This window comes from Eucalyptus grandis, chromosome 2 (genome assembly GCF_016545825.1).
Source record: "Eucalyptus grandis isolate ANBG69807.140 chromosome 2, ASM1654582v1, whole genome shotgun sequence".
NCBI lineage: Eukaryota > Viridiplantae > Streptophyta > Magnoliopsida > Myrtales > Myrtaceae > Eucalyptus > Eucalyptus grandis.
The window spans coordinates 53,830,919-53,848,535 of record NC_052613.1 but is presented as its reverse complement, the minus strand read 5'-3'; the positions used below and the strand labels follow the sequence as shown (position 1 = coordinate 53,848,535).

Here is a 17,617-nt window from a genome sequence, read left to right as displayed (position 1 = left end):
ATAGTCCCATAAAACATAGTCAACGGTTTCAAACACAACATATGAAAGAGAGTGGGCCATCAGAGCCATTTCTAACCTACATTCAAGATCGCCAATCATGAGCATCCCATGCAATACGCGAATACGAGCAATTGAGAGGCCTCGAGGAAAAGTACAACCGCATGAAGGACAATTAGATCAGAAATAATACAGTTCAATGTTTCTCATCGTCAAAATTTTATCAAACTCCTAAAATAACTATAACAACCAAAGAGGCCTGAAAAAAGCTCGATAAGCAATTCTCCGAAAACCTAAAGAGACTTGAATAATCAGTGACAACGGTGGGAACCATTCAGAGACACAGGATAGACATCCAACTATATTCCCGTGCTGACCCTATATTTCCCTTCTGTTAGGCCTCTTACGAGGTGCCGCAGCAGCAGCGGCATCACCTGCATCTTCCTTCTCATCCTCGTCTTCCTTGTCCCCTTGGCTACCTTGGTTGTTGGAAGTCTCGGCAGCTGCTTCCCTCCGTGGCTCCGGTACATTGGCCTTCAAAATTCATAGGCAAGGAATGAGATCGAAGACCATTCAATCGTGCAGTATAAATTGGTCCAGGAAAAGTTTGTAATAGTTTGTTAGAAACAATACACAAGTACTGAGAACATACCACTGGTTTCTTGCCGCCAAAGAGGATTTTGAAGAAAACCGTCAGGATGACAACCACAATAGACCCAAGCACACCAATTGCTATATTTGGTTTTTCCTCAGCTTTCTCGATGAGTTCCTGCAGATACAAGATTCAGTCAGTGAACCTAACGGAATTGAGTAAGCAAAATACCAACTAAGCTATATAAAATGGCCATGTCCAAGCTCGCCTACATACCAAGATCTTAGGTTTGTGTGGCTCCAGGAAAGAAACATCTGCCACCTTGTAAAGGACATCGAATACCTTTTTCTGGAAGCATCATTCAAGATGTAAATCAGATACTACACTACTAATCAGCAAAACCAAAATTCAAATGCTGAAGGGAATAAAGAACCTACATGTATGGCTGAGAGTCCATCAGAACCAGTGGCTTTATCCTCTTCCTTTTGCTTCTCCTTTTCAACTTCGAACTTGGGTTTCCATGCTGTTTCCCTGTATGACTCTGCCACCTTCTCATCACTTGCGATCAAGACATTGTCAAACAAGATTCCATCTTGCATGGTCCAAATCTCAATACCAATTGCAGCTATCGGCTCAAAGTTGGGTCTTTCAAGCTCAAAGTAGTCAGGATTCGGGATCTCTTGAGGCTTCCAGATGCCCTTATAGTTCGGGTTATCAATTAGAGGAGCATGCCACTTCCCTTTGTATGCAGGGTTGCTTTTTGTTGGCCTCTTCCACTCACCGCAACCGGGTGCAGTCTCGCACTTGGGGTTGTCGATTTTGGGAGCTTCCCATTCACCATCTTCCTCATCATCCCAATCCTCAGGCTTTGTAGCTTCAGGGTCATCAATCTCTTCGGGCTCATCATCCAACCAACCTTCAGGCTTCACTGCATCTTCATCTACAATTTCCATCGGGGCATCCTCATCCCAATCATCTGGCTTCACTGCATCAGAATCTGGGATCTTTGCTCGCTCATCCCAATCCTCTGGCTTCTTATCATCTGGGTCGGGAATTGTCTTGGGTGGGATGAGTGCCGGCTCAAAGTCTTCAGCCGAGAGGAAATTTGCCTTCTTCTTTTCCTCACCATCTATCAATATCCTCAGTTCATTATCAGGCTTCAATACAGCAGTGTAGACATGAGAGAGTTTGTCATAGGGCACAGATGCAGGGTGCTTGAGATGGTGTTCAACATACTCCCCAGTTTTGGGATTTTTGTGCTTGAAAATGAAATGCACTTTGTTGGTAGCACCACATTTATCCGGCCCAAACATTATAGTGTATGGAGACTCATTATCAAATTCCTTGACTTTCCATCCAGCATCCTGTGGACGGAGGTACTTCAGGTATGCACCGCCACATTCAAGCCCATCCTGGAGCCGGACTTCATACTGTAGAACTACAGTTCCGTCCTTAAGACTCACAACATCATCAAGCTCCTTCACAATAGCGTACTTCCTTGCCTTCTCACTGACAAGAAGGCCATAATCATCATGTCCCTCACTTTTGGAGTGCTTCCACACACCTAAATACAAGGTAGGTAAAGACACTAAGTTTGAAGTTATGTAACAGCTATACCTACAAGGCTTCTACAGATACATAAAATTCTCAAGAGCACAGTGTATTCTGTAATGTCTAGATGACCATGTCAGTGTCCATGGCTATAATACGTGCTTCAAACGCATCAGCTTATTTGACCATAATAATCTCAAAGTCAAATTCCAGACCACAAGAGGAAAACATCAGTACACTCAAAACTTGATAAGTTTAATGTAGCAGAAAATAAATCATCGACCAAGATTATGTACCACCACTACACTTCCCCATGGCTCATGCCATCCTAGACTCTTCTTGATACCATTGTCGATTGTTATTTGTAACGATGGCTTGAAAACATCAAATTAATTAAAATCACAAGATGTGCTATGCTAAAAAAAGCTTGCTTTCCTTAACAAAATCTTCCATTACCTTTCCAAGATCTTACATTTAAATTGATGTACACTATTCGCATTATTTAAAACATTCACGCAAAAAGATATCAATGTAAAGCAAAGTTTTGGGCAATCCTACTGTGTGCGCTATGTACTCAGAAGCCGCGTATTCGTACCAACAGACCTAAGCAACAAATAGCTACAGTTCTAGCTATAAAGAGCGAAAGCTCAAATGAGTAATGCATCCTCTCAGAACTTCAGAAAGCATCACGGGTGCATAACTACGTTCATCCTCGAAAAGGAAGAAAGCACGTCCAAATAAACTGACAGGCGCAACGGCGCAAAGGGTCGAGCACCAAAACGGAATCCGTACCTTGGTATTCTTCCTTCTCGGACACGACCCACCGTCCCTCGAAAGACTCGTCGAACGATTCGTGAAAGATCTACAAAATCACCACAAGACAAAAAAAAAAAATCAACTCCCGTCAGAAAAGACAGGCGCGCGCCGTCCTGAATTCACAACGGCCAACAAAACGAAACACGACGGAATCCGCCGAGCACGCCCGCTCGAAGAGTACGCACCACGTCCGAAGCGCAGATCTGGAAGCTGAGCAGCAACACCGTCAGCGCCCGGGCCAGCTGGCGAATCCGCCTCCCCTCCATCATCCCAGCACCTGAAACAAAACGAAATCAACCTCAACGAACCAACGGAAAGAAAAATCGCCGCCGGAATCAAAAACCCTAAGCGCCGGTCGACCTCAGTAACGACCTAGCGACCGGAATCGAAAGGGATCGAGCTCGATCCGGGGCGAGGAGGGACGGATTGCTCACCGTGACGAGCGACGAACGATCGGAATCTGGAGGACGCGATCGGATCGAAGTTTGGAGAGGATTTGATGCGAGCTTCTCTCCTGAGGTGACGACGTCTGCGCTGTTAAGTACGAGCGAAATGCCGGATGCGCGATGGTGCCACATCACTGGGGCGAATCGGGAGACGACAGCTAGGCTCCCGCGGGCCCCGCCTGGTGCTGGGAATTCCCCGTCAGCTCCATCGACGGCTGAGATTGAGAGTCGCCGGCGTCGACGGTGCAGGGAGTAAGTCCTCGGGTGTGGGGCCCACGAAAGGGTAAGTAAGGGCAGGAATGGGAAAAAGAAAGTTTGTTGGCTGCTCGTCCGTCTCTACTTTATTTATTTTTTTATTTTTTGGTCGAACGTCCGTCTTGGGGGGGAAGAACGAGTAAAACGTATTTATCATTTTCCTTAAAAGTACATCCGAAGATCCGGCATTGCTATCAATAGAATCGTAAAATAAAGTTGTCGCGAGTTAACTAAATTGCATTAAGAACAAAAGAGGGTTACTTGTTACAACAGGACTATTTAAAGTATGAGAAATTATAGAAATTAGTTGCTAATTGTGTTATCTAATGTGCAACGTATAAAAAAAAAAATTGAAGTGTTTTTAGTTGAATGTAGTACTGAATGTGTTTTACACATGCATAATTCGATTCATGCAAAAAAAAATAAAAAGTATTGTCCTTTAGTTCAACACATGTACAAAAGATGAAAGTTTTATGTAAAAATTGTGTATATACACATATCTTATGTGATTATTGGAGTAATATGATTAACAATTCAAGTCATTGAGCCCAACTCATGTTAATCAAGTGCCCATTGATAAGAACGAATCTGCAATCGGATGAGTACAGCAAATTATGAATACACATGGCAGATGATTGATCCAACATAAGATATGCACATATCATGACATATATAAATTTTAACGTGATATTGGATGAAATAACAAGTAAATTTGGGTTAGAGATATTGGGAAATTTTTTTTTTTTTTTGCGAGATAAAAAATTAGTTTTTAAATAAACGTAGCACGGGATATCGGTTAAGAAGTACAATATTGGACGCGTTCTTTGAATCTATTATTTGCTGTTCAATACTGTTATTCATCATCACAATTTATTAATTCCAACATTTATATCCATGTTTTTGAGTTTTTTTTCTTCAATAAAAATAAAAAATTTTATTTTTAAGAAAATGTCGGGCCCAACAGAGGAAAATCCCATGCACGTCCCCGCGCAGTTATGCGCCGGGCCAAGCACGGCCGGTTTTCTTTTTTTGACAAAAACGAGGTTTGAATAAGTCCAATCCCTTTCCTCCCCCGTTTGACACGACGCTCGGCTTATTCAGCATCTCCCCATGCATACGCCCCACGGCGACTTGATTATCCCGTGACGCTGATGGTCAACTGGCCCGCTGAACGCCTCTACAAGACCTCCCCCGCAGAGGAGGAGAAAGGCGCCATAGGGTCCCGCGGGGTTCTCATTGCAGGTTTTCAAAAATCGCTTTCTCAATCAGTTACTCTTCTTCCACAAACACCTCTAAGACCGCCTTAGCCATTCCAACGATCAAGTTCGTGATCGTTTCAAAGTATCGTTGTTACGAGCTCAGCAAGAAAAAAGAATACCGTTTGTGATATGGATACCCTTATTTTGAAGAAGCTTGTACATGATTTTTGCAATGATTCAAGATTTCTAGAAATGCAAAGTGACAAAGCGACCCCATTCTGGTCGTGCTGGATAATCCACTATTCTTCATTCTATCAACGAAATAACGCCCCCTCGCTTAAAAAAAAAAACAAAAAAATTATAGCACAAAAGAGACCGGCGCCCGGCTTAATTATTCTCTCCGGACAAAGGCAAAGCAAAGCGTACACAATCACGCACACCGCACCAACATTTCACTCGGTCGTCCTCCCTGTGATGTACCAACACCTTAGGTTTACATTTTAAACGGGCATAAAGACGTAATTATTTGAAACGGATGCCCCCACCTAAACACGTGGCAATCAATGAGTGGCTGAAGTGGTGGGGCAGACCATCTAATATTTTCTCCCCCGCGCAGAATTAAAAAGAGAAGTGGGTGCATAGAGACATTGATTATATACAAAGCACGACAACCGTACTTCAACGTTTTCTTTCCTTTAAAGACTTGCCAGTCCAAATAAAACTAAATATCTGCTACAAAATCCCATCAACACAACATTTCGAGACGTAATCCAGGATAACCTAGGCTTCTACATAGTATTCAGATTTCACCCATGACAGAATCGAAAAATCATCTAACCACAACTTTGATCGATGCCCGGCAACATATACTACTGCTCAAAATTTGGAGTAATGACACAGAAAGCCCTTTCACAGGTGACTCGCTTAAGCTTCCCTTCGGATAGATCTCCTACGAGGAGCAGCAGCTGTCTCTTCCTCCTCGTCCTCATCCTCGTCTTCCTTGTCTCCACCTGCTACCTGGACCGTCGGAAGTCTCTGGAGCCGCTTCACTTCGTGGCTCTGGCACATTAACCTTCAGATTGCAGGGGAGGGGGGAAAATGTTAGCAAAAGAATTGCTTTGACTGTTCTAACAGATCTCAGGCTAAAATTAGCAAAATGGAGACACGTCATGCATATACCGCTGGTTTTTTCCCACCAAAAAGGATCTTGAAGAATAATGTCAAAATTATGACCACAATGGAAACCAGTACGCCAATCGTAATATTCGGCTGTTTCTCTGCCTTCTCAATAAGATCCTGCAAGGACAAAAAATTGGTTAAGTGAAAAAAGACCTAATTTAGAGGTTGAAAATTGCATATTAAGGTTACTGAAAGTATTGGCACGATAGTCATACCAAGATCTTAGGTTTGTATGGATCCAGGAAAGGTACATCAGCTATCATGTAGAGGACGTCAAAAGCTTTCTTCTGGGAGCATCACACAAGGAACTCCTTTTCAGAATACCGTTGTAGAAGATAGCGAAACAAAAAACTTCAAAAGCTAAAAGGGATCGACACTTACATGGACAGCCGAGAGACCCGGGGAATCGCTGTCTTTATCCTCCTCCTTCTGCTTCTCCTTTTCAACTTCAAACTTGGGTTTCCATGTTGTTTCCCTATATGTCTCTGCTACCTTCTCGTCACTTGCAATTAGTATATTGTCAAACAAAATTCCATCTTGCATTGTCCAAATCTCAATGCCAATTGCAGCAATAGGATCAAACTGAGGTCTCTCAAGCTCAAAGTAATCAGGATTTGGGATCTCTTGAGGTTTCCAAATGCCCTTGTAGTTCGGGTTATCAATGAGAGGAGCATGCCACTTCCCTTTATATGCAGGGTTCCTTTTCATAGGCCTCTTCCACTCACCACACCCAGGTGCCAACTCACACTTGGGGTTGTCAATTTTGGGAGCCTCCCATTCACCATCTTCCTCATCATCCCAATCCTCAGGCTTTGTAGCTTCAGGATCATCAATCTCCTCGGGCTCGTCATCCAACCACCCTTCAGGCTTCACTGCATCTTCATCTACAATTTCCATCGGGGCATCCTCATCCCAATCATCAGGCTTCACTGCATCAGGATCTGGGATCTTCTCTTGCTCATCCCAATCCTCTGGCTTCTTATCATCTGGGTCAGGAATCGTCTTAGGTGGGATGAGTGGCGGCTCAAAGTCTTCAGCAGAGAGGAAATTGGCCTTCTTCTTCTCCTCACCATCTATCAATATCCTCAGTTCATTATCGGGCTTCAATACAGCAGTGTAGACATGAGAGAGTTTGTCATAGGGCACAGATGGCGGGAACTTGAGATGGTGTTCCACATACTCTCCAGTTTTGGGGTTTTTGTGCTTGAAAATGAAATGCACCTTGTTGGTTGAACCACATTTGTCTGGTCCGAACATGATAGTATATGGAGAATCATTATCAAATTCCTTGACTTTCCATCCAGCATCCTGAGGTCGGAGATACTTCAAGTATGCACCACCACACTCGAGCCCATTCTGGAGTCGAACTTCATATTGCAGGGCAATTGTCCCATCCTTAAGACTCACAATCTCATCAAGTTCTTTCACAATTGCATATTTCCTTGCTTTCTCACTGACAAGAAGACCATAATCATCATGTCCCTCACTTTTGGAGTGCTTCCATTCACCTGAATCCCAATATCATGCATATATTAATCGCGGAATTTACAAAGAAAAGTGTTTGGAATGCTACATAACACATTCAAATGAGAAAGCGTGAAGCATTATGCACATGATTTTGTGTAATGGAACCACAGGATACACCATGGTAACTACAAATGGGAATCCTGGATGATAATGCAATGATCTTCCCATTCATGTATACTTCATCTTTGCAAGCAAAAGATATCTTCGAACAGAATAACAGTCTACCATGCCTATGCACCATGAAAATCATAATAGTAATGGGCAGCCTAAAATGATATGGCCAGCAAAACTAACAGGACGCTCCTCTTTTTAGAGAAGGAAACGCAGGAAAAGATAGACATAGAAGCCAAATGGTGTGTTGAATATTCGGCAATCAGGACATTTGGATTTTTTTTTTTTTTTTTTTTGGGGGGGGTGAAGATAATAATCAGCAGCCCACCCGACAATGCTAGTCGAAAATTATATTCTGAAGCCCAAAGGCATATGCATACTCCAGTACTAAGATGTCGAGAAATCTTTTGAAATCCATCATCAAAGTCACATAGAAAATCATTAGAGGAAAGGCTTCATTGCTCTGTTCAAGAACAACATATACTTTGTAAAACTATTGCTCTCTCTCGCATCCAAAAGAGACCCTCTACCTCCATATAGAAGTTATTTTAAGCATTTCACCATGTTACCATCACTTGAGCCATTATGGCCTCAAATCTTGTTTTAATTGATTACCACATGTCACACCTAACTCAAGTTGAGAGCAGGAAACATCTCAAATGGTTCTTAATTAGTAATAAAATTCTGAAAGCCTCAACTTGATCAAACCTTCATAAGACATGGAAAGTTAAAAGAATTTCTTTGCAAAATCCACTTGTTAGGTTTTTACCTTAAAAGTCAAGGTGCATTAAATATATGGCACCAACATTCCAGCAACACCCTTGTTAGAAATACATCAGTTCGATAGGAGATTGGTGTGGGGCAGATAAATGGCATAAAGAAGATTCCCTCAATCTACGATGTCCGACGAAGAAATTGGTATCAAAAGGACAACAAAATAAGATGAGATAAACAACACAAAAAACCAATAAAATCTAGACATAACAAATGGCAATCTCTAGAGCAATAAGATGCAGCCCTTGAGAACTCCAAATTGCATATATGCAAAGAAACAAATATCTCAAGCAAGCATTTTCAACATTACCAAGAATGTTTCTCAATTACTTAACAAAATCAGTCACTCGCCTTACGCTTCAAATGCGCTTGAAGAAGGGGCAAATGCAATTATCGCTTGAAGAAACTATTCTCATTTCCAAAACCGCAAACTTTGTCAAAATTACCAGTCGAATTGCAGTAAGCACACGAATTTCCTTCCGTACATGCAACAAAAATCGTACCTGTGTAGTCATCCTTCACAGACACCACCCACCTTCCCACGAACGGCTGGTCAAACGAATCGTAGAAGATCTACAACCAAACATAACAGCAACAACAAAATAAATAAATAAATAAAAGATCAGCTCAAATTGGGAATCCACGGCAGCACACAAACACGTCCTGATTCCGCACACCGAACAAACACCAAAACACAGCTCGAGCGCAGCAGCTCAATCGAAGCACGCGCGTACCACATCAGACGCGCGGATCTGGAGAAAGGCGAAGCTAATCAGCACCAGCGCCAACGCCGGCACGAGCCGAGGGATCCGGCTTCCCTCCATCGCCAACTGCGCTGAACAAAAAAGAAAAAAAAGAAAAAGGAGCGCCGAACACGCAACAACCGATTCAGCGACGACCGAAGCGAAACCGAATCGAAACCCTAGGGACCTCCGCTCCTCGGCACGGCACCGCAGAGCGAGGTTCTCAAAAGGCTCCGATGCAGTTATTATAAAAGAGCAAAGAGGTCGGAGGTCGTTACCGGTCGAGGGACGCTCGATTTGGAATCGGCGGCGGGGAAGCGACGGGAAGAGACGGCGGCGGCGTTCGAGACGGACGATGAACCTTCCGAGTATATATAGTCGGAAGAAATGAAGACCGGTGCACTTGCTGTGCCGGTGCACTACTGCTGCAGATTCGAAAGCAGCCACCCGAGGTCATTTTCGGGAGAGAAATAAAAAAGAAGTGATTTTCTGTACGGACGAGCATCTTCTCGCCAATTAATCAAGGCGCACGCTCTGCACGTGCGAGGTCGGGTATAATACTCTCGGAGGACTGGTCGTCCCACTCTATACAAGTGACATTTCGCGTTCAAGTCTTGAAAAGTTTCATTCACATGTCGACATAAATCCGATGCACTGCATACTATTATGTTTCAGAATTATATACATGCAATTACAGAAGTACTTTTCGTACATCATTTAGATGAATCGAATAAATTAATGCATTTGATAATAGATTATCCACTAGATGCCATTATTTTATTTATTGATTTCTTAATATGTCGTTATCATGTGGACAGGGGGGTGCTTGGGAGTTGGGATTAGAAGCCATTGGACGCCGGTCCATGACCAAACCAAGCCAAACCAGAAATTTCAAAATTCGCTGCTTGGCTTCAGACCTCAAGTCTTGACGTGACTTAGGAACCTTCTGGAAGAGGATTGAACCTTATGGCAGTCGGGTTGTGCGCGGGTCATCGTTGACGAAGACTTTCCCTTACGTGGGCTTTTCGATGTTTTCACGGGCAGCTTCCCAACCTAGTACGCGAGAAAGCTGGTAGATGTTTCCCGTCCGTGACCTAAATACTTTAACAAATGATTTAATTTTCAGAGAAATTCAAATCCCTACAAATTTCTGCAGACTTGGTCTGCGAAAATTAATTACAATTGATGTGACTGCTTACGATTGACTGACCCAATTATTAATCGATAGTTGCCTCACCCTTTTACTAACAGATTACATAAACTGGTTTAAACTTAATTTAGCAAATACATAGAGACGATAATGATACTCACAGGTTATCGCAAGGATTTGCAACAGATTGTACATCTTATTAAGACCTACCTGGCCCCTGAAGGGCATTTCCGATTTCCTACGGATCGGGCCAAGGCTTACTTACATTACATCAAAATCGAAGCAAGCGATACTCGTGTCTCTACATCTCATACAGAAAAGCCGCTCTTAAGTTGATCGAAAGAACATCCGAGGTCCTTGGTAGCGAAGGAGAGATATTAATGGTCAATGTCTCAAAGCACATTAGTGTTGCCATTCAAGCTCCAGAAATGAACCACAAGATTTAACTTATAGGAGATGATCACCCTGAATGCTGAGCTTTCAGATGTTACATCACACAGGTTAAGATAATCACCGTAGTTTACACTTGAGAATTGGGGATTCCTGCTTACATTCTGAACTCGGAATTTGATCTCCATACAGCATTTTAGCGAATCAGATGCGGACTGCCAACTGCCAGAATTTCCCGACCATGCTCCTACAAGTCTAAGCAATCTTCAAGTTTCTGAGGATTTGTTGGTCATTAGGAAACATCTGGTCCAGGCAGACGATGCCTGATCAGTCCTCTCTCGACATCAAGCTCAAAATTAGCTCTCGAAAAGTGGGTGCTCGAAAAGAAAGGTTGCAAATCGTAAATTTCATACTCCTGCGCCTGTGATGATAGTCAAGAGGCAAAAAAAAAATTAAGTCTGGTTCCTCCTTAAACACCTACAGACCAAAACTCCACATGATAAGGATGGGTGAATTCGGAGGTTCAATTACCTTGTTCCGCAGTTCTTCTATCTTTATGTCAATTTGGGTGATGAACCTTGAAGAAGTACCGTTTACAATTTCTTCAAAATGGAGTGCATTCTTCACAAGTTCACGGAGAAGATGGAGGAGCAGTTTGTTGTAGTCCTTCTTGAATGTCATATACTTTCTAAAGCTCTGCAATGATACATCTCAAATCATGTCAGCCAGCCACTTCATCAGCTTCAAGGAGACAAAACATGAGCTTTTATGGCCCTATCAGCCAAAATATAACTCAATATATGTCAGTGCTAGTGTCAATCTTATAAAGCTGAAATAGACCGCAAGCAAAGTTTCTAGGGTTGGGTTTGCAGCGACTACACAGTTGCCCAGTGGGAGTCACAAATAAGGTAGGAGACCGCTAAAAAAATAGGACAGAGTGCTGATGAAACATTCAAATCCATTTTACATTCTTCACCAGCTAGAGATTTTGAGAGAAGTTTCTTCAACCTATGGGTATCTGTCAACTCAAAAGCATCCCTCATGGTCATGCTATATGCACAATCAACAGTCTATGCATTATGCACAATAACAGCAAATTAAGGAGTTCACAAATAAGGAGAAGAAACATGAAGAAAGATATAACAGGTTAATTACCACAACTTATGCCAAGAGAAATAAAATAAAAGAAGTGCATTAGACAAGAGATTGATTATTAATTTGTTTGATACCTTTTGCAGAGCTTTCTGTACCCCAAATTTTTGGGTTGAAATAAATGAATCAAGTAGAACACGAATTGCCATATCCACATCTTCTTGTATGACATGCTGCCTAAGGTGCATCTTTGCATGTGCTTCAGACATACGTATCATTGACTCTATGTGACGCACGGCAATTGGGACTCCTTGCCCATGCTACATATCAGAACAATAAGGGGATCCATGTTACTGCTAAAGAGAATAAGGCCTAATAAGGAAGTAGATCCCATACACGCAAGAACTTACCGAGGATTCTCTCCTAAGTTCTGCATAAACATGTGTAAGCTTGTCCATATCAGAGTCATGCAATCTCGGAAAAACATTCAATTTGGCATAAGTTATGTACTTCTTCAGCAAATCTTGTGGGAGTATCTGCACAAATATAGGAATTAAAATGGTTAGGAAGGTGAAACAAGCTCAAACAACAAAATAAACTACTCTAGAAATTCCAAGAGAATAGTTTAGGACCTCAGGATCAACAGGTACGGCAGAGGCTTGACTATCTTGCTCGTATCCCCCCACAGACTGATCATCTATAGTTGCACCTTTTGGTTGGGACTTAAAATGACTATCAACTACAAATCTTGCGAGCATCTCATCAGTAACTGGATCAACCACATCCTGGCCAGTTAATTTAATTCCAGTCAGCATATAACTCTGGATACGGGATTCCATAATAGGGGACAGCAGCATTTGCAAACACAAACCTTTACAACACAGAGAATGTCGAAACGAGAAACAATAGGATCTGTCAACTCCATGTTTTGGGAGAAAGTCTTAGAGGAATCATATCTGCAAAACAAGAAATCTATCAAACATGAAGCTCGATTCCATTTCTGCAGTCAAGTTACATCTTAAGCATTCTAGATGATAAACTTAAATGCCTATTTATGGATCAGGTTCACAAGGAAAAGGAGGGGAGACAGCTGCATAAAATAACATATTTACTAAAAGCTGCACAATTTCTCTGCTCTGAAGGAAAACAGTTCTCTCTTTATATGCCTTTTGGAAAATTATATAGAATATGAAATCATTAAGACAAGGCATTGTGAATTAGTGACTAGTGCTTGCTTCCTGTGATGTTTTTTTTCCAACGTAAACTAATTGCGGCATACCTTCCCCCAATTGGATTTGCAGCGGCAATGACAGAGCACCGCGCCTGGAGAGAGGTGACAATGCCAGCCTTCGATATGCTAATGCTCTGCTGTTCCATAGCTTCATGTATACTCACCCTGAAAAGCAAAATATCCCTGCTTTAAGGAGAAGATTGAAAAAACAACACGGTTCAGTAACTTCAAGTCAAATATATCTTCTCAAACCTGTCCTGGTCATTCATCTTATCAAATTCATCAATGAGACAGATTCCTTTGTCAGCCAGGACAAGGGCTCCCCCTTCAAGAGTCCACTCCCTTGTGACTGGATCCTTGTGTACTGCTGCAGTAAGACCCACAGCAGAGGCCCCCTTACCAGTGGTGTACACAGCCCTGTGCCCAGTCTTCTCCACATACCTTCAATAAAATCCTCAAATAATTGATGCATATTTTTGCAACATTTTGGAAAAATCATAGTTGACCTCAAAAAATACCTACTTGAGAAATTGTGATTTTGCAGTGCCTGGATCACCAAGGAGAAGTACATTAATATCTCCACGCAGTCGGTGCTTCCCCTGAACATTTTTTTCTTGCCCACCAAACATAGCAAGGGCAATCGCGGTTTTTATGTCCTCGTGACCATATATTGATGGTGCGATAGATTTGACAATCTGGAAGTTTAGTTTAGCAAAGTAATGAGCATAAACAATAATCTGCCAAGTCACATATATCAGATAAGTGGAATAGGGATGATCACAATGACTTACCCTTTCACCTACTCTTGGGTCTTTAGCCAGCTTTTCAATTTCTTCTTTGTCTTCTTGAGTAAGCTTGTAAGCAGAAAAGAGATCTTGCTTCTTTGCCACATAGTTTGCTTCAACAACAGTAGCAAAGACAGGGAATCCATTTTTTGTATTCAAAGATAGGTCAAAATTATTGGTATAAATACCAGTAACCTCCTGGAAGAATAGAATTCATTAGAAATCAGGCTATAATCACCAGCTCAAGAGAGAAAGCTGAAGAAGATGACTGTACAATTTCTTCCCCAGGGCGGGCACAATCAATCAGATCATTTAGCAGTATCACTTCCTTGTATCTGGGAAGCCGGCCAGCAGGAACAATTCCAGGAGACTCTTGCAGTGTGAGCTTTTGGTAATTCCGGTAGATTGTCTGGAACAAGCAAGGATGATGGATACATAAGCTCAGTTAGTCAATTCATCATCAGTATCACTTTAACAAAAGTCTAGCAGAAATAATCAGTGAACTAGGCCATATATTACTTTCTCGACTTTGCAATAGCGCATCCTCAGTCACAACTTGAAATTTAATCACTCTTAATCCTATTGGCATTATCTGCAATAATGGGGTCAAATAAACAAGACTGTGCATCATTATTTACCTGCTCAATGTTGACAGTGAAAGGTCCCTTTGATTGGCATTCAGGGCAAGAACCCACCTTCACTTCTGAATACGAATTCTGAAAGAATGGTCCCAGTATAGTCCCACACTTGTTGCAGTCATACTTTACCTGCTGCAACTGGGGAAAGACTCCAGAACGTCTAGTAACAACTCCCCCAATTCGAATCATGGTATTTAGGTGGATCTGCCTGAAAAGCAAAAGTCATGAAGAAGAATATGAAGGACAAGAAACATCTACTGCGTCATTGCAGTCCCTTCTTACCTTATATTACGTATCTGATCATAAACAGGTAGATTTGTAATACGAACATAGATCTTTTGATGGATGTTCCTATACTTTTCATGTAATTCAAATACAACTTTCTGAGCTACTTCTTCCATGACTTCAAGAACAGGTTGAGGGGCATCTGCCAGCCAGATCGCAATATTTGGATGGACATATATGAATTCTTTGTAGTCGATCTCCAGACTACACTTATTGGCTGCAAAAAGGGAGATATATGAGGGAAAAGAAACACTGACTAGCTGAAGCACAAATTAACTGGAAAAGATTATGCATTACTTGCACGACAATCAAACTGTTGCCCGTTCTGTTCCAGGTCTTTGCTAGATATAAATTCAAGTAGAATGAAATATTAACCTGACACCATCTCGTTGATCAGCTGAACATATTCAGGCTCTCCACGGTCGTTTTTGGAATTAACATATGTAAGTAGGAATTCCTTGAATTTCTTGGCAATGAAGCGCCGGACTTCATCCCTTGTTACCCATTCTCTCAGTGTTCCCTGGACACGGTACATCTCAAACTCCCCTTCCTCATCGTCCTCATCCTGCAAAAAGTACCTCGCAGCATGTCAGAGGAAAGGAGATCATTTCGACCCCTAGAACAATATGAGATAGAGACACTTTGCAAAAATCAATATCCAAGAATGGATGTGATGCAGTCCAGCACCTCATATGGATCATCGGTCTGATCAGTCATGGGCACATCCTCCCTTGAATGTCCTCCTGGCGATCTTCCCGGTGGACTTGGTGGGCCGTCAGCATCATCAGTGCTTCTCGGCCTATTTGGGCGCCTAAAATCAGCTCTATGTCTCTTTGAAGGTCTATAGCTGTCATCATCCGTATCTGTGGCGGCAAATTTCAGTCAGGAGACAAGAATTCACGTAGTAGTAATCATTTCATGGGGACTTGTTGACAAATTCGATTCTTTCACAAACAACTAGAACAAGCCAAAATCCATTCTTTCGCGAATTTTGGGAGATCTCTACACCTCAACACAAACAGAAGCTTCAATGCACGGAGTTAACAAGCATAAAGCTGGTGCTACATTGCCAAACCCTCGCCAAATTTGGAAATCTAACCACAACATATTTATACATACCTTGGTCGTGGAGAAGCTGAGGGAGCTTGCGATTATTGACACGGCCTTCGCGGCCTTCGAGCTCAACCTCGGCAGCCCTGCGATCGGCCATGATCTGATCCAAGTCCCTCTCGTCCTCAAACGACTCGTCGAGCCCAACCGACTCGTAATTATCGTTCTCGCCCATCCTCTGATAATCACTGCACATCAGAAACAAACCAAGGAAAACACAGCCGAGAGCCACTCCGTCAGCGAGGCCCGGGAAACATATGCAGACGCGACTAGAGGGGCGAAATTAGGGGATCCGAAGAACTGACTCCATGAAGTTGTCGTTGAACAGATCCTCTCCTTCCTCTTCCTCCTCGACCTCCTCCGGCTCGTCGCGGATGATGTCGGGGTCGACGGAGGCCTCGTCATCGGTGGAGAAGTTCTCGGAGGTGCGGCTGGTGTTGAACGGCAGCTGGTCGGTGTTGAACGCGGGCGAGTCCGGCGTCGAGGGCGGGTTGCCGGGGGGAGTCGGGTTGCCGGAGTTGTCGCCGTCGCTCGCCATCTTCCCGATCGAGAGAGAGAGAGGAGCGCTGGCGTGCTTGTAGCGGTTGTTCTGTGTGGCGCTTGGCTTGGATTAGGGCATTTCTCTATCCCCTTGGAGAAGAGGGAGGGCTGTTTTGGCGGGAACCTTTGGCGCCAATTAGGCTGACGTGGCGACGCCGAGGACGACGACTGGTCGTGGGTCCGTGGAGTGGGTTTTGGGCCTATTGGGCTTTGTTTACCTGTTGGGCCCGAAAGGTGCTGATCTGGAATCCGAGACTTTGATGGACATTAGCTGAACTCGGCCCATTCGAAGTTCCGATTGCATAAAACGTTGGTATTGGCAAAAAAACCAAATCTTTTGTTTCTGCGAAAAGGATTTCCAGTGTTTAACGTTTCAGATTACTGACAATGGAATTTCTCAGCATTCAATTTAGTTTGCGATACATAGATTTCCTTCAGATGTCACGAGAGCGCTGATAGATGGAGTCCATAGCTAGTTGGTCGCGGTGGTGAATAGCAACAATATGAAAGGAAAAATTATCACTTTTTGATAACAAGAAAAACCCATTTTAGGGGGATGAACTCTAGGCTCGTAAAATTCTTTGCTAACCTCGAGAGTTAGGTAAGATTCGAGCCTAGACCGAGTGCACGATGAATATATGGAATTATTTACATTCGGCGGGTAAAAAGACAAATTAGGTTGTTAAGGATCATTTCTAAACTACTTACATCAGCCCATGGATTTACAGAGATATTTTATTATGACTAGACCTGTCAAAATAAATCCAAGAGCATTTCAGTGAGATATAACAAATTTTGCAGGCCAGCAAAATAGGTCTACAAAATAAATAGGCCAAAATAAGTGGGTTATAAATAGGCCCATTGTGAACCCATTTACAACTTACTTTAGGCTTAAACCATTTAAGAGGCATTTACCTTTTCAGGTGTCATATCGCATATAAAAGATATGCTAGGCAAATTTTATAATTTATTTATTTATTTTCTTTCTTTTTCTTTTTTTTTTTTCCCTATGAAGTCCAGCAAGGTGCGGTCGGACCTCGCCAACACCATTCAATGACCGTGAAGCCCTCGCCGAAGGTAAAGAAAAAAATAAGGAAAAGAAAATTAATTTTATAAATTTTATAAATATTGTTCACTAAATTTGCATTGCATAAAAGTATTTTAGCTAATGTTTTAAAAAATCATAAGAAAGAAATTATCTTAGAT

The 17,617-nt window shown here is 42.4% G+C and overlaps 3 protein-coding genes across 3 annotated transcripts; all 3 read right to left on the bottom strand.

The window, feature by feature from the left end:
* Nucleotides 1-141: 141 nt before the first annotated feature.
* On the bottom strand, nt 142-3,533 carry LOC104433742 (calnexin homolog). Its single transcript, XM_010046600.3, has 7 exons — nt 3,391-3,533; nt 3,142-3,233; nt 2,933-3,002; nt 1,027-2,153; nt 866-937; nt 650-766; nt 142-531 (listed from the first exon to the last, which is right to left on the bottom strand). The coding sequence occupies exons 2-7, from the start codon at nt 3,223-3,225 to the stop codon at nt 376-378; spliced, it is 1,626 nt and encodes a 541-aa protein (XP_010044902.2). The 5' UTR covers nt 3,226-3,233; nt 3,391-3,533; the 3' UTR covers nt 142-375.
* A 1,962-nt stretch (nt 3,534-5,495) lies between these two features.
* On the bottom strand, nt 5,496-9,626 carry LOC104433743 (calnexin homolog). The gene is made up of 7 exons (XM_010046601.3): nt 9,469-9,626; nt 9,182-9,277; nt 8,951-9,020; nt 6,417-7,543; nt 6,251-6,322; nt 6,036-6,152; nt 5,496-5,928 (listed from the first exon to the last, which is right to left on the bottom strand). The coding sequence occupies exons 2-7, from the start codon at nt 9,269-9,271 to the stop codon at nt 5,842-5,844; spliced, it is 1,563 nt and encodes a 520-aa protein (XP_010044903.2). The 5' UTR covers nt 9,272-9,277; nt 9,469-9,626; the 3' UTR covers nt 5,496-5,841.
* Nucleotides 9,627-10,585: 959 nt separating this feature from the next.
* LOC104433741 (DNA replication licensing factor MCM2) lies at nt 10,586-16,481 on the bottom strand. Its single transcript, XM_010046599.3, has 17 exons — nt 16,177-16,481; nt 15,881-16,059; nt 15,449-15,624; nt 15,137-15,326; nt 14,759-14,978; nt 14,477-14,684; nt 14,113-14,247; nt 13,845-14,036; nt 13,576-13,748; nt 13,306-13,494; nt 13,102-13,218; nt 12,694-12,778; nt 12,455-12,607; nt 12,233-12,358; nt 11,960-12,142; nt 11,262-11,426; nt 10,586-11,151 (listed from the first exon to the last, which is right to left on the bottom strand). Exons 1-17 carry the CDS (start codon nt 16,407-16,409, stop codon nt 11,023-11,025), a joined length of 2,853 nt encoding a protein of 950 aa, XP_010044901.2. The 5' UTR covers nt 16,410-16,481; the 3' UTR covers nt 10,586-11,022.
* Nucleotides 16,482-17,617: the final 1,136 nt, after the last annotated feature.

Excerpts from the sequence above, each read along its gene's own strand:
- LOC104433742 (XM_010046600.3), bottom strand. The coding sequence starts at position 3,225 with ATGATGGAGGGGAGGCGGATTCGCCAGCTGGCCCGGGCGCTGACGGTG. Across the intron at positions 2,154-2,932 it reads CGAGAAGGAAGAATACCAAG|GTGTGTGGAAGCACTCCAAA; the intron begins GTACGGATTCCG and ends CCTTGTATTTAG. Across the intron at positions 532-649 it reads TTGGCGGCAAGAAACCAGTG|GCCAATGTACCGGAGCCACG; the intron begins GTATGTTCTCAG and ends TGAATTTTGAAG.
- LOC104433743 (XM_010046601.3), bottom strand. The coding sequence starts at position 9,271 with ATGGAGGGAAGCCGGATCCCTCGGCTCGTGCCGGCGTTGGCGCTGGTG. Across the intron at positions 9,021-9,181 it reads AGATCCGCGCGTCTGATGTG|ATCTTCTACGATTCGTTTGA; the intron begins GTACGCGCGTGC and ends GTTTGGTTGTAG. Across the intron at positions 7,544-8,950 it reads TGTGAAGGATGACTACACAG|GTGAATGGAAGCACTCCAAA; the intron begins GTACGATTTTTG and ends ATTGGGATTCAG.
- LOC104433741 (XM_010046599.3), bottom strand. The coding sequence starts at position 16,409 with ATGGCGAGCGACGGCGACAACTCCGGCAACCCGACTCCCCCCGGCAAC. Across the intron at positions 14,248-14,476 it reads TCACTGTCAACATTGAGCAG|ACAATCTACCGGAATTACCA; the intron begins GTAAATAATGAT and ends TGCTTGTTCCAG. Across the intron at positions 12,143-12,232 it reads AACTTAGGAGAGAATCCTCG|CATGGGCAAGGAGTCCCAAT; the intron begins GTAAGTTCTTGC and ends TCTGATATGTAG.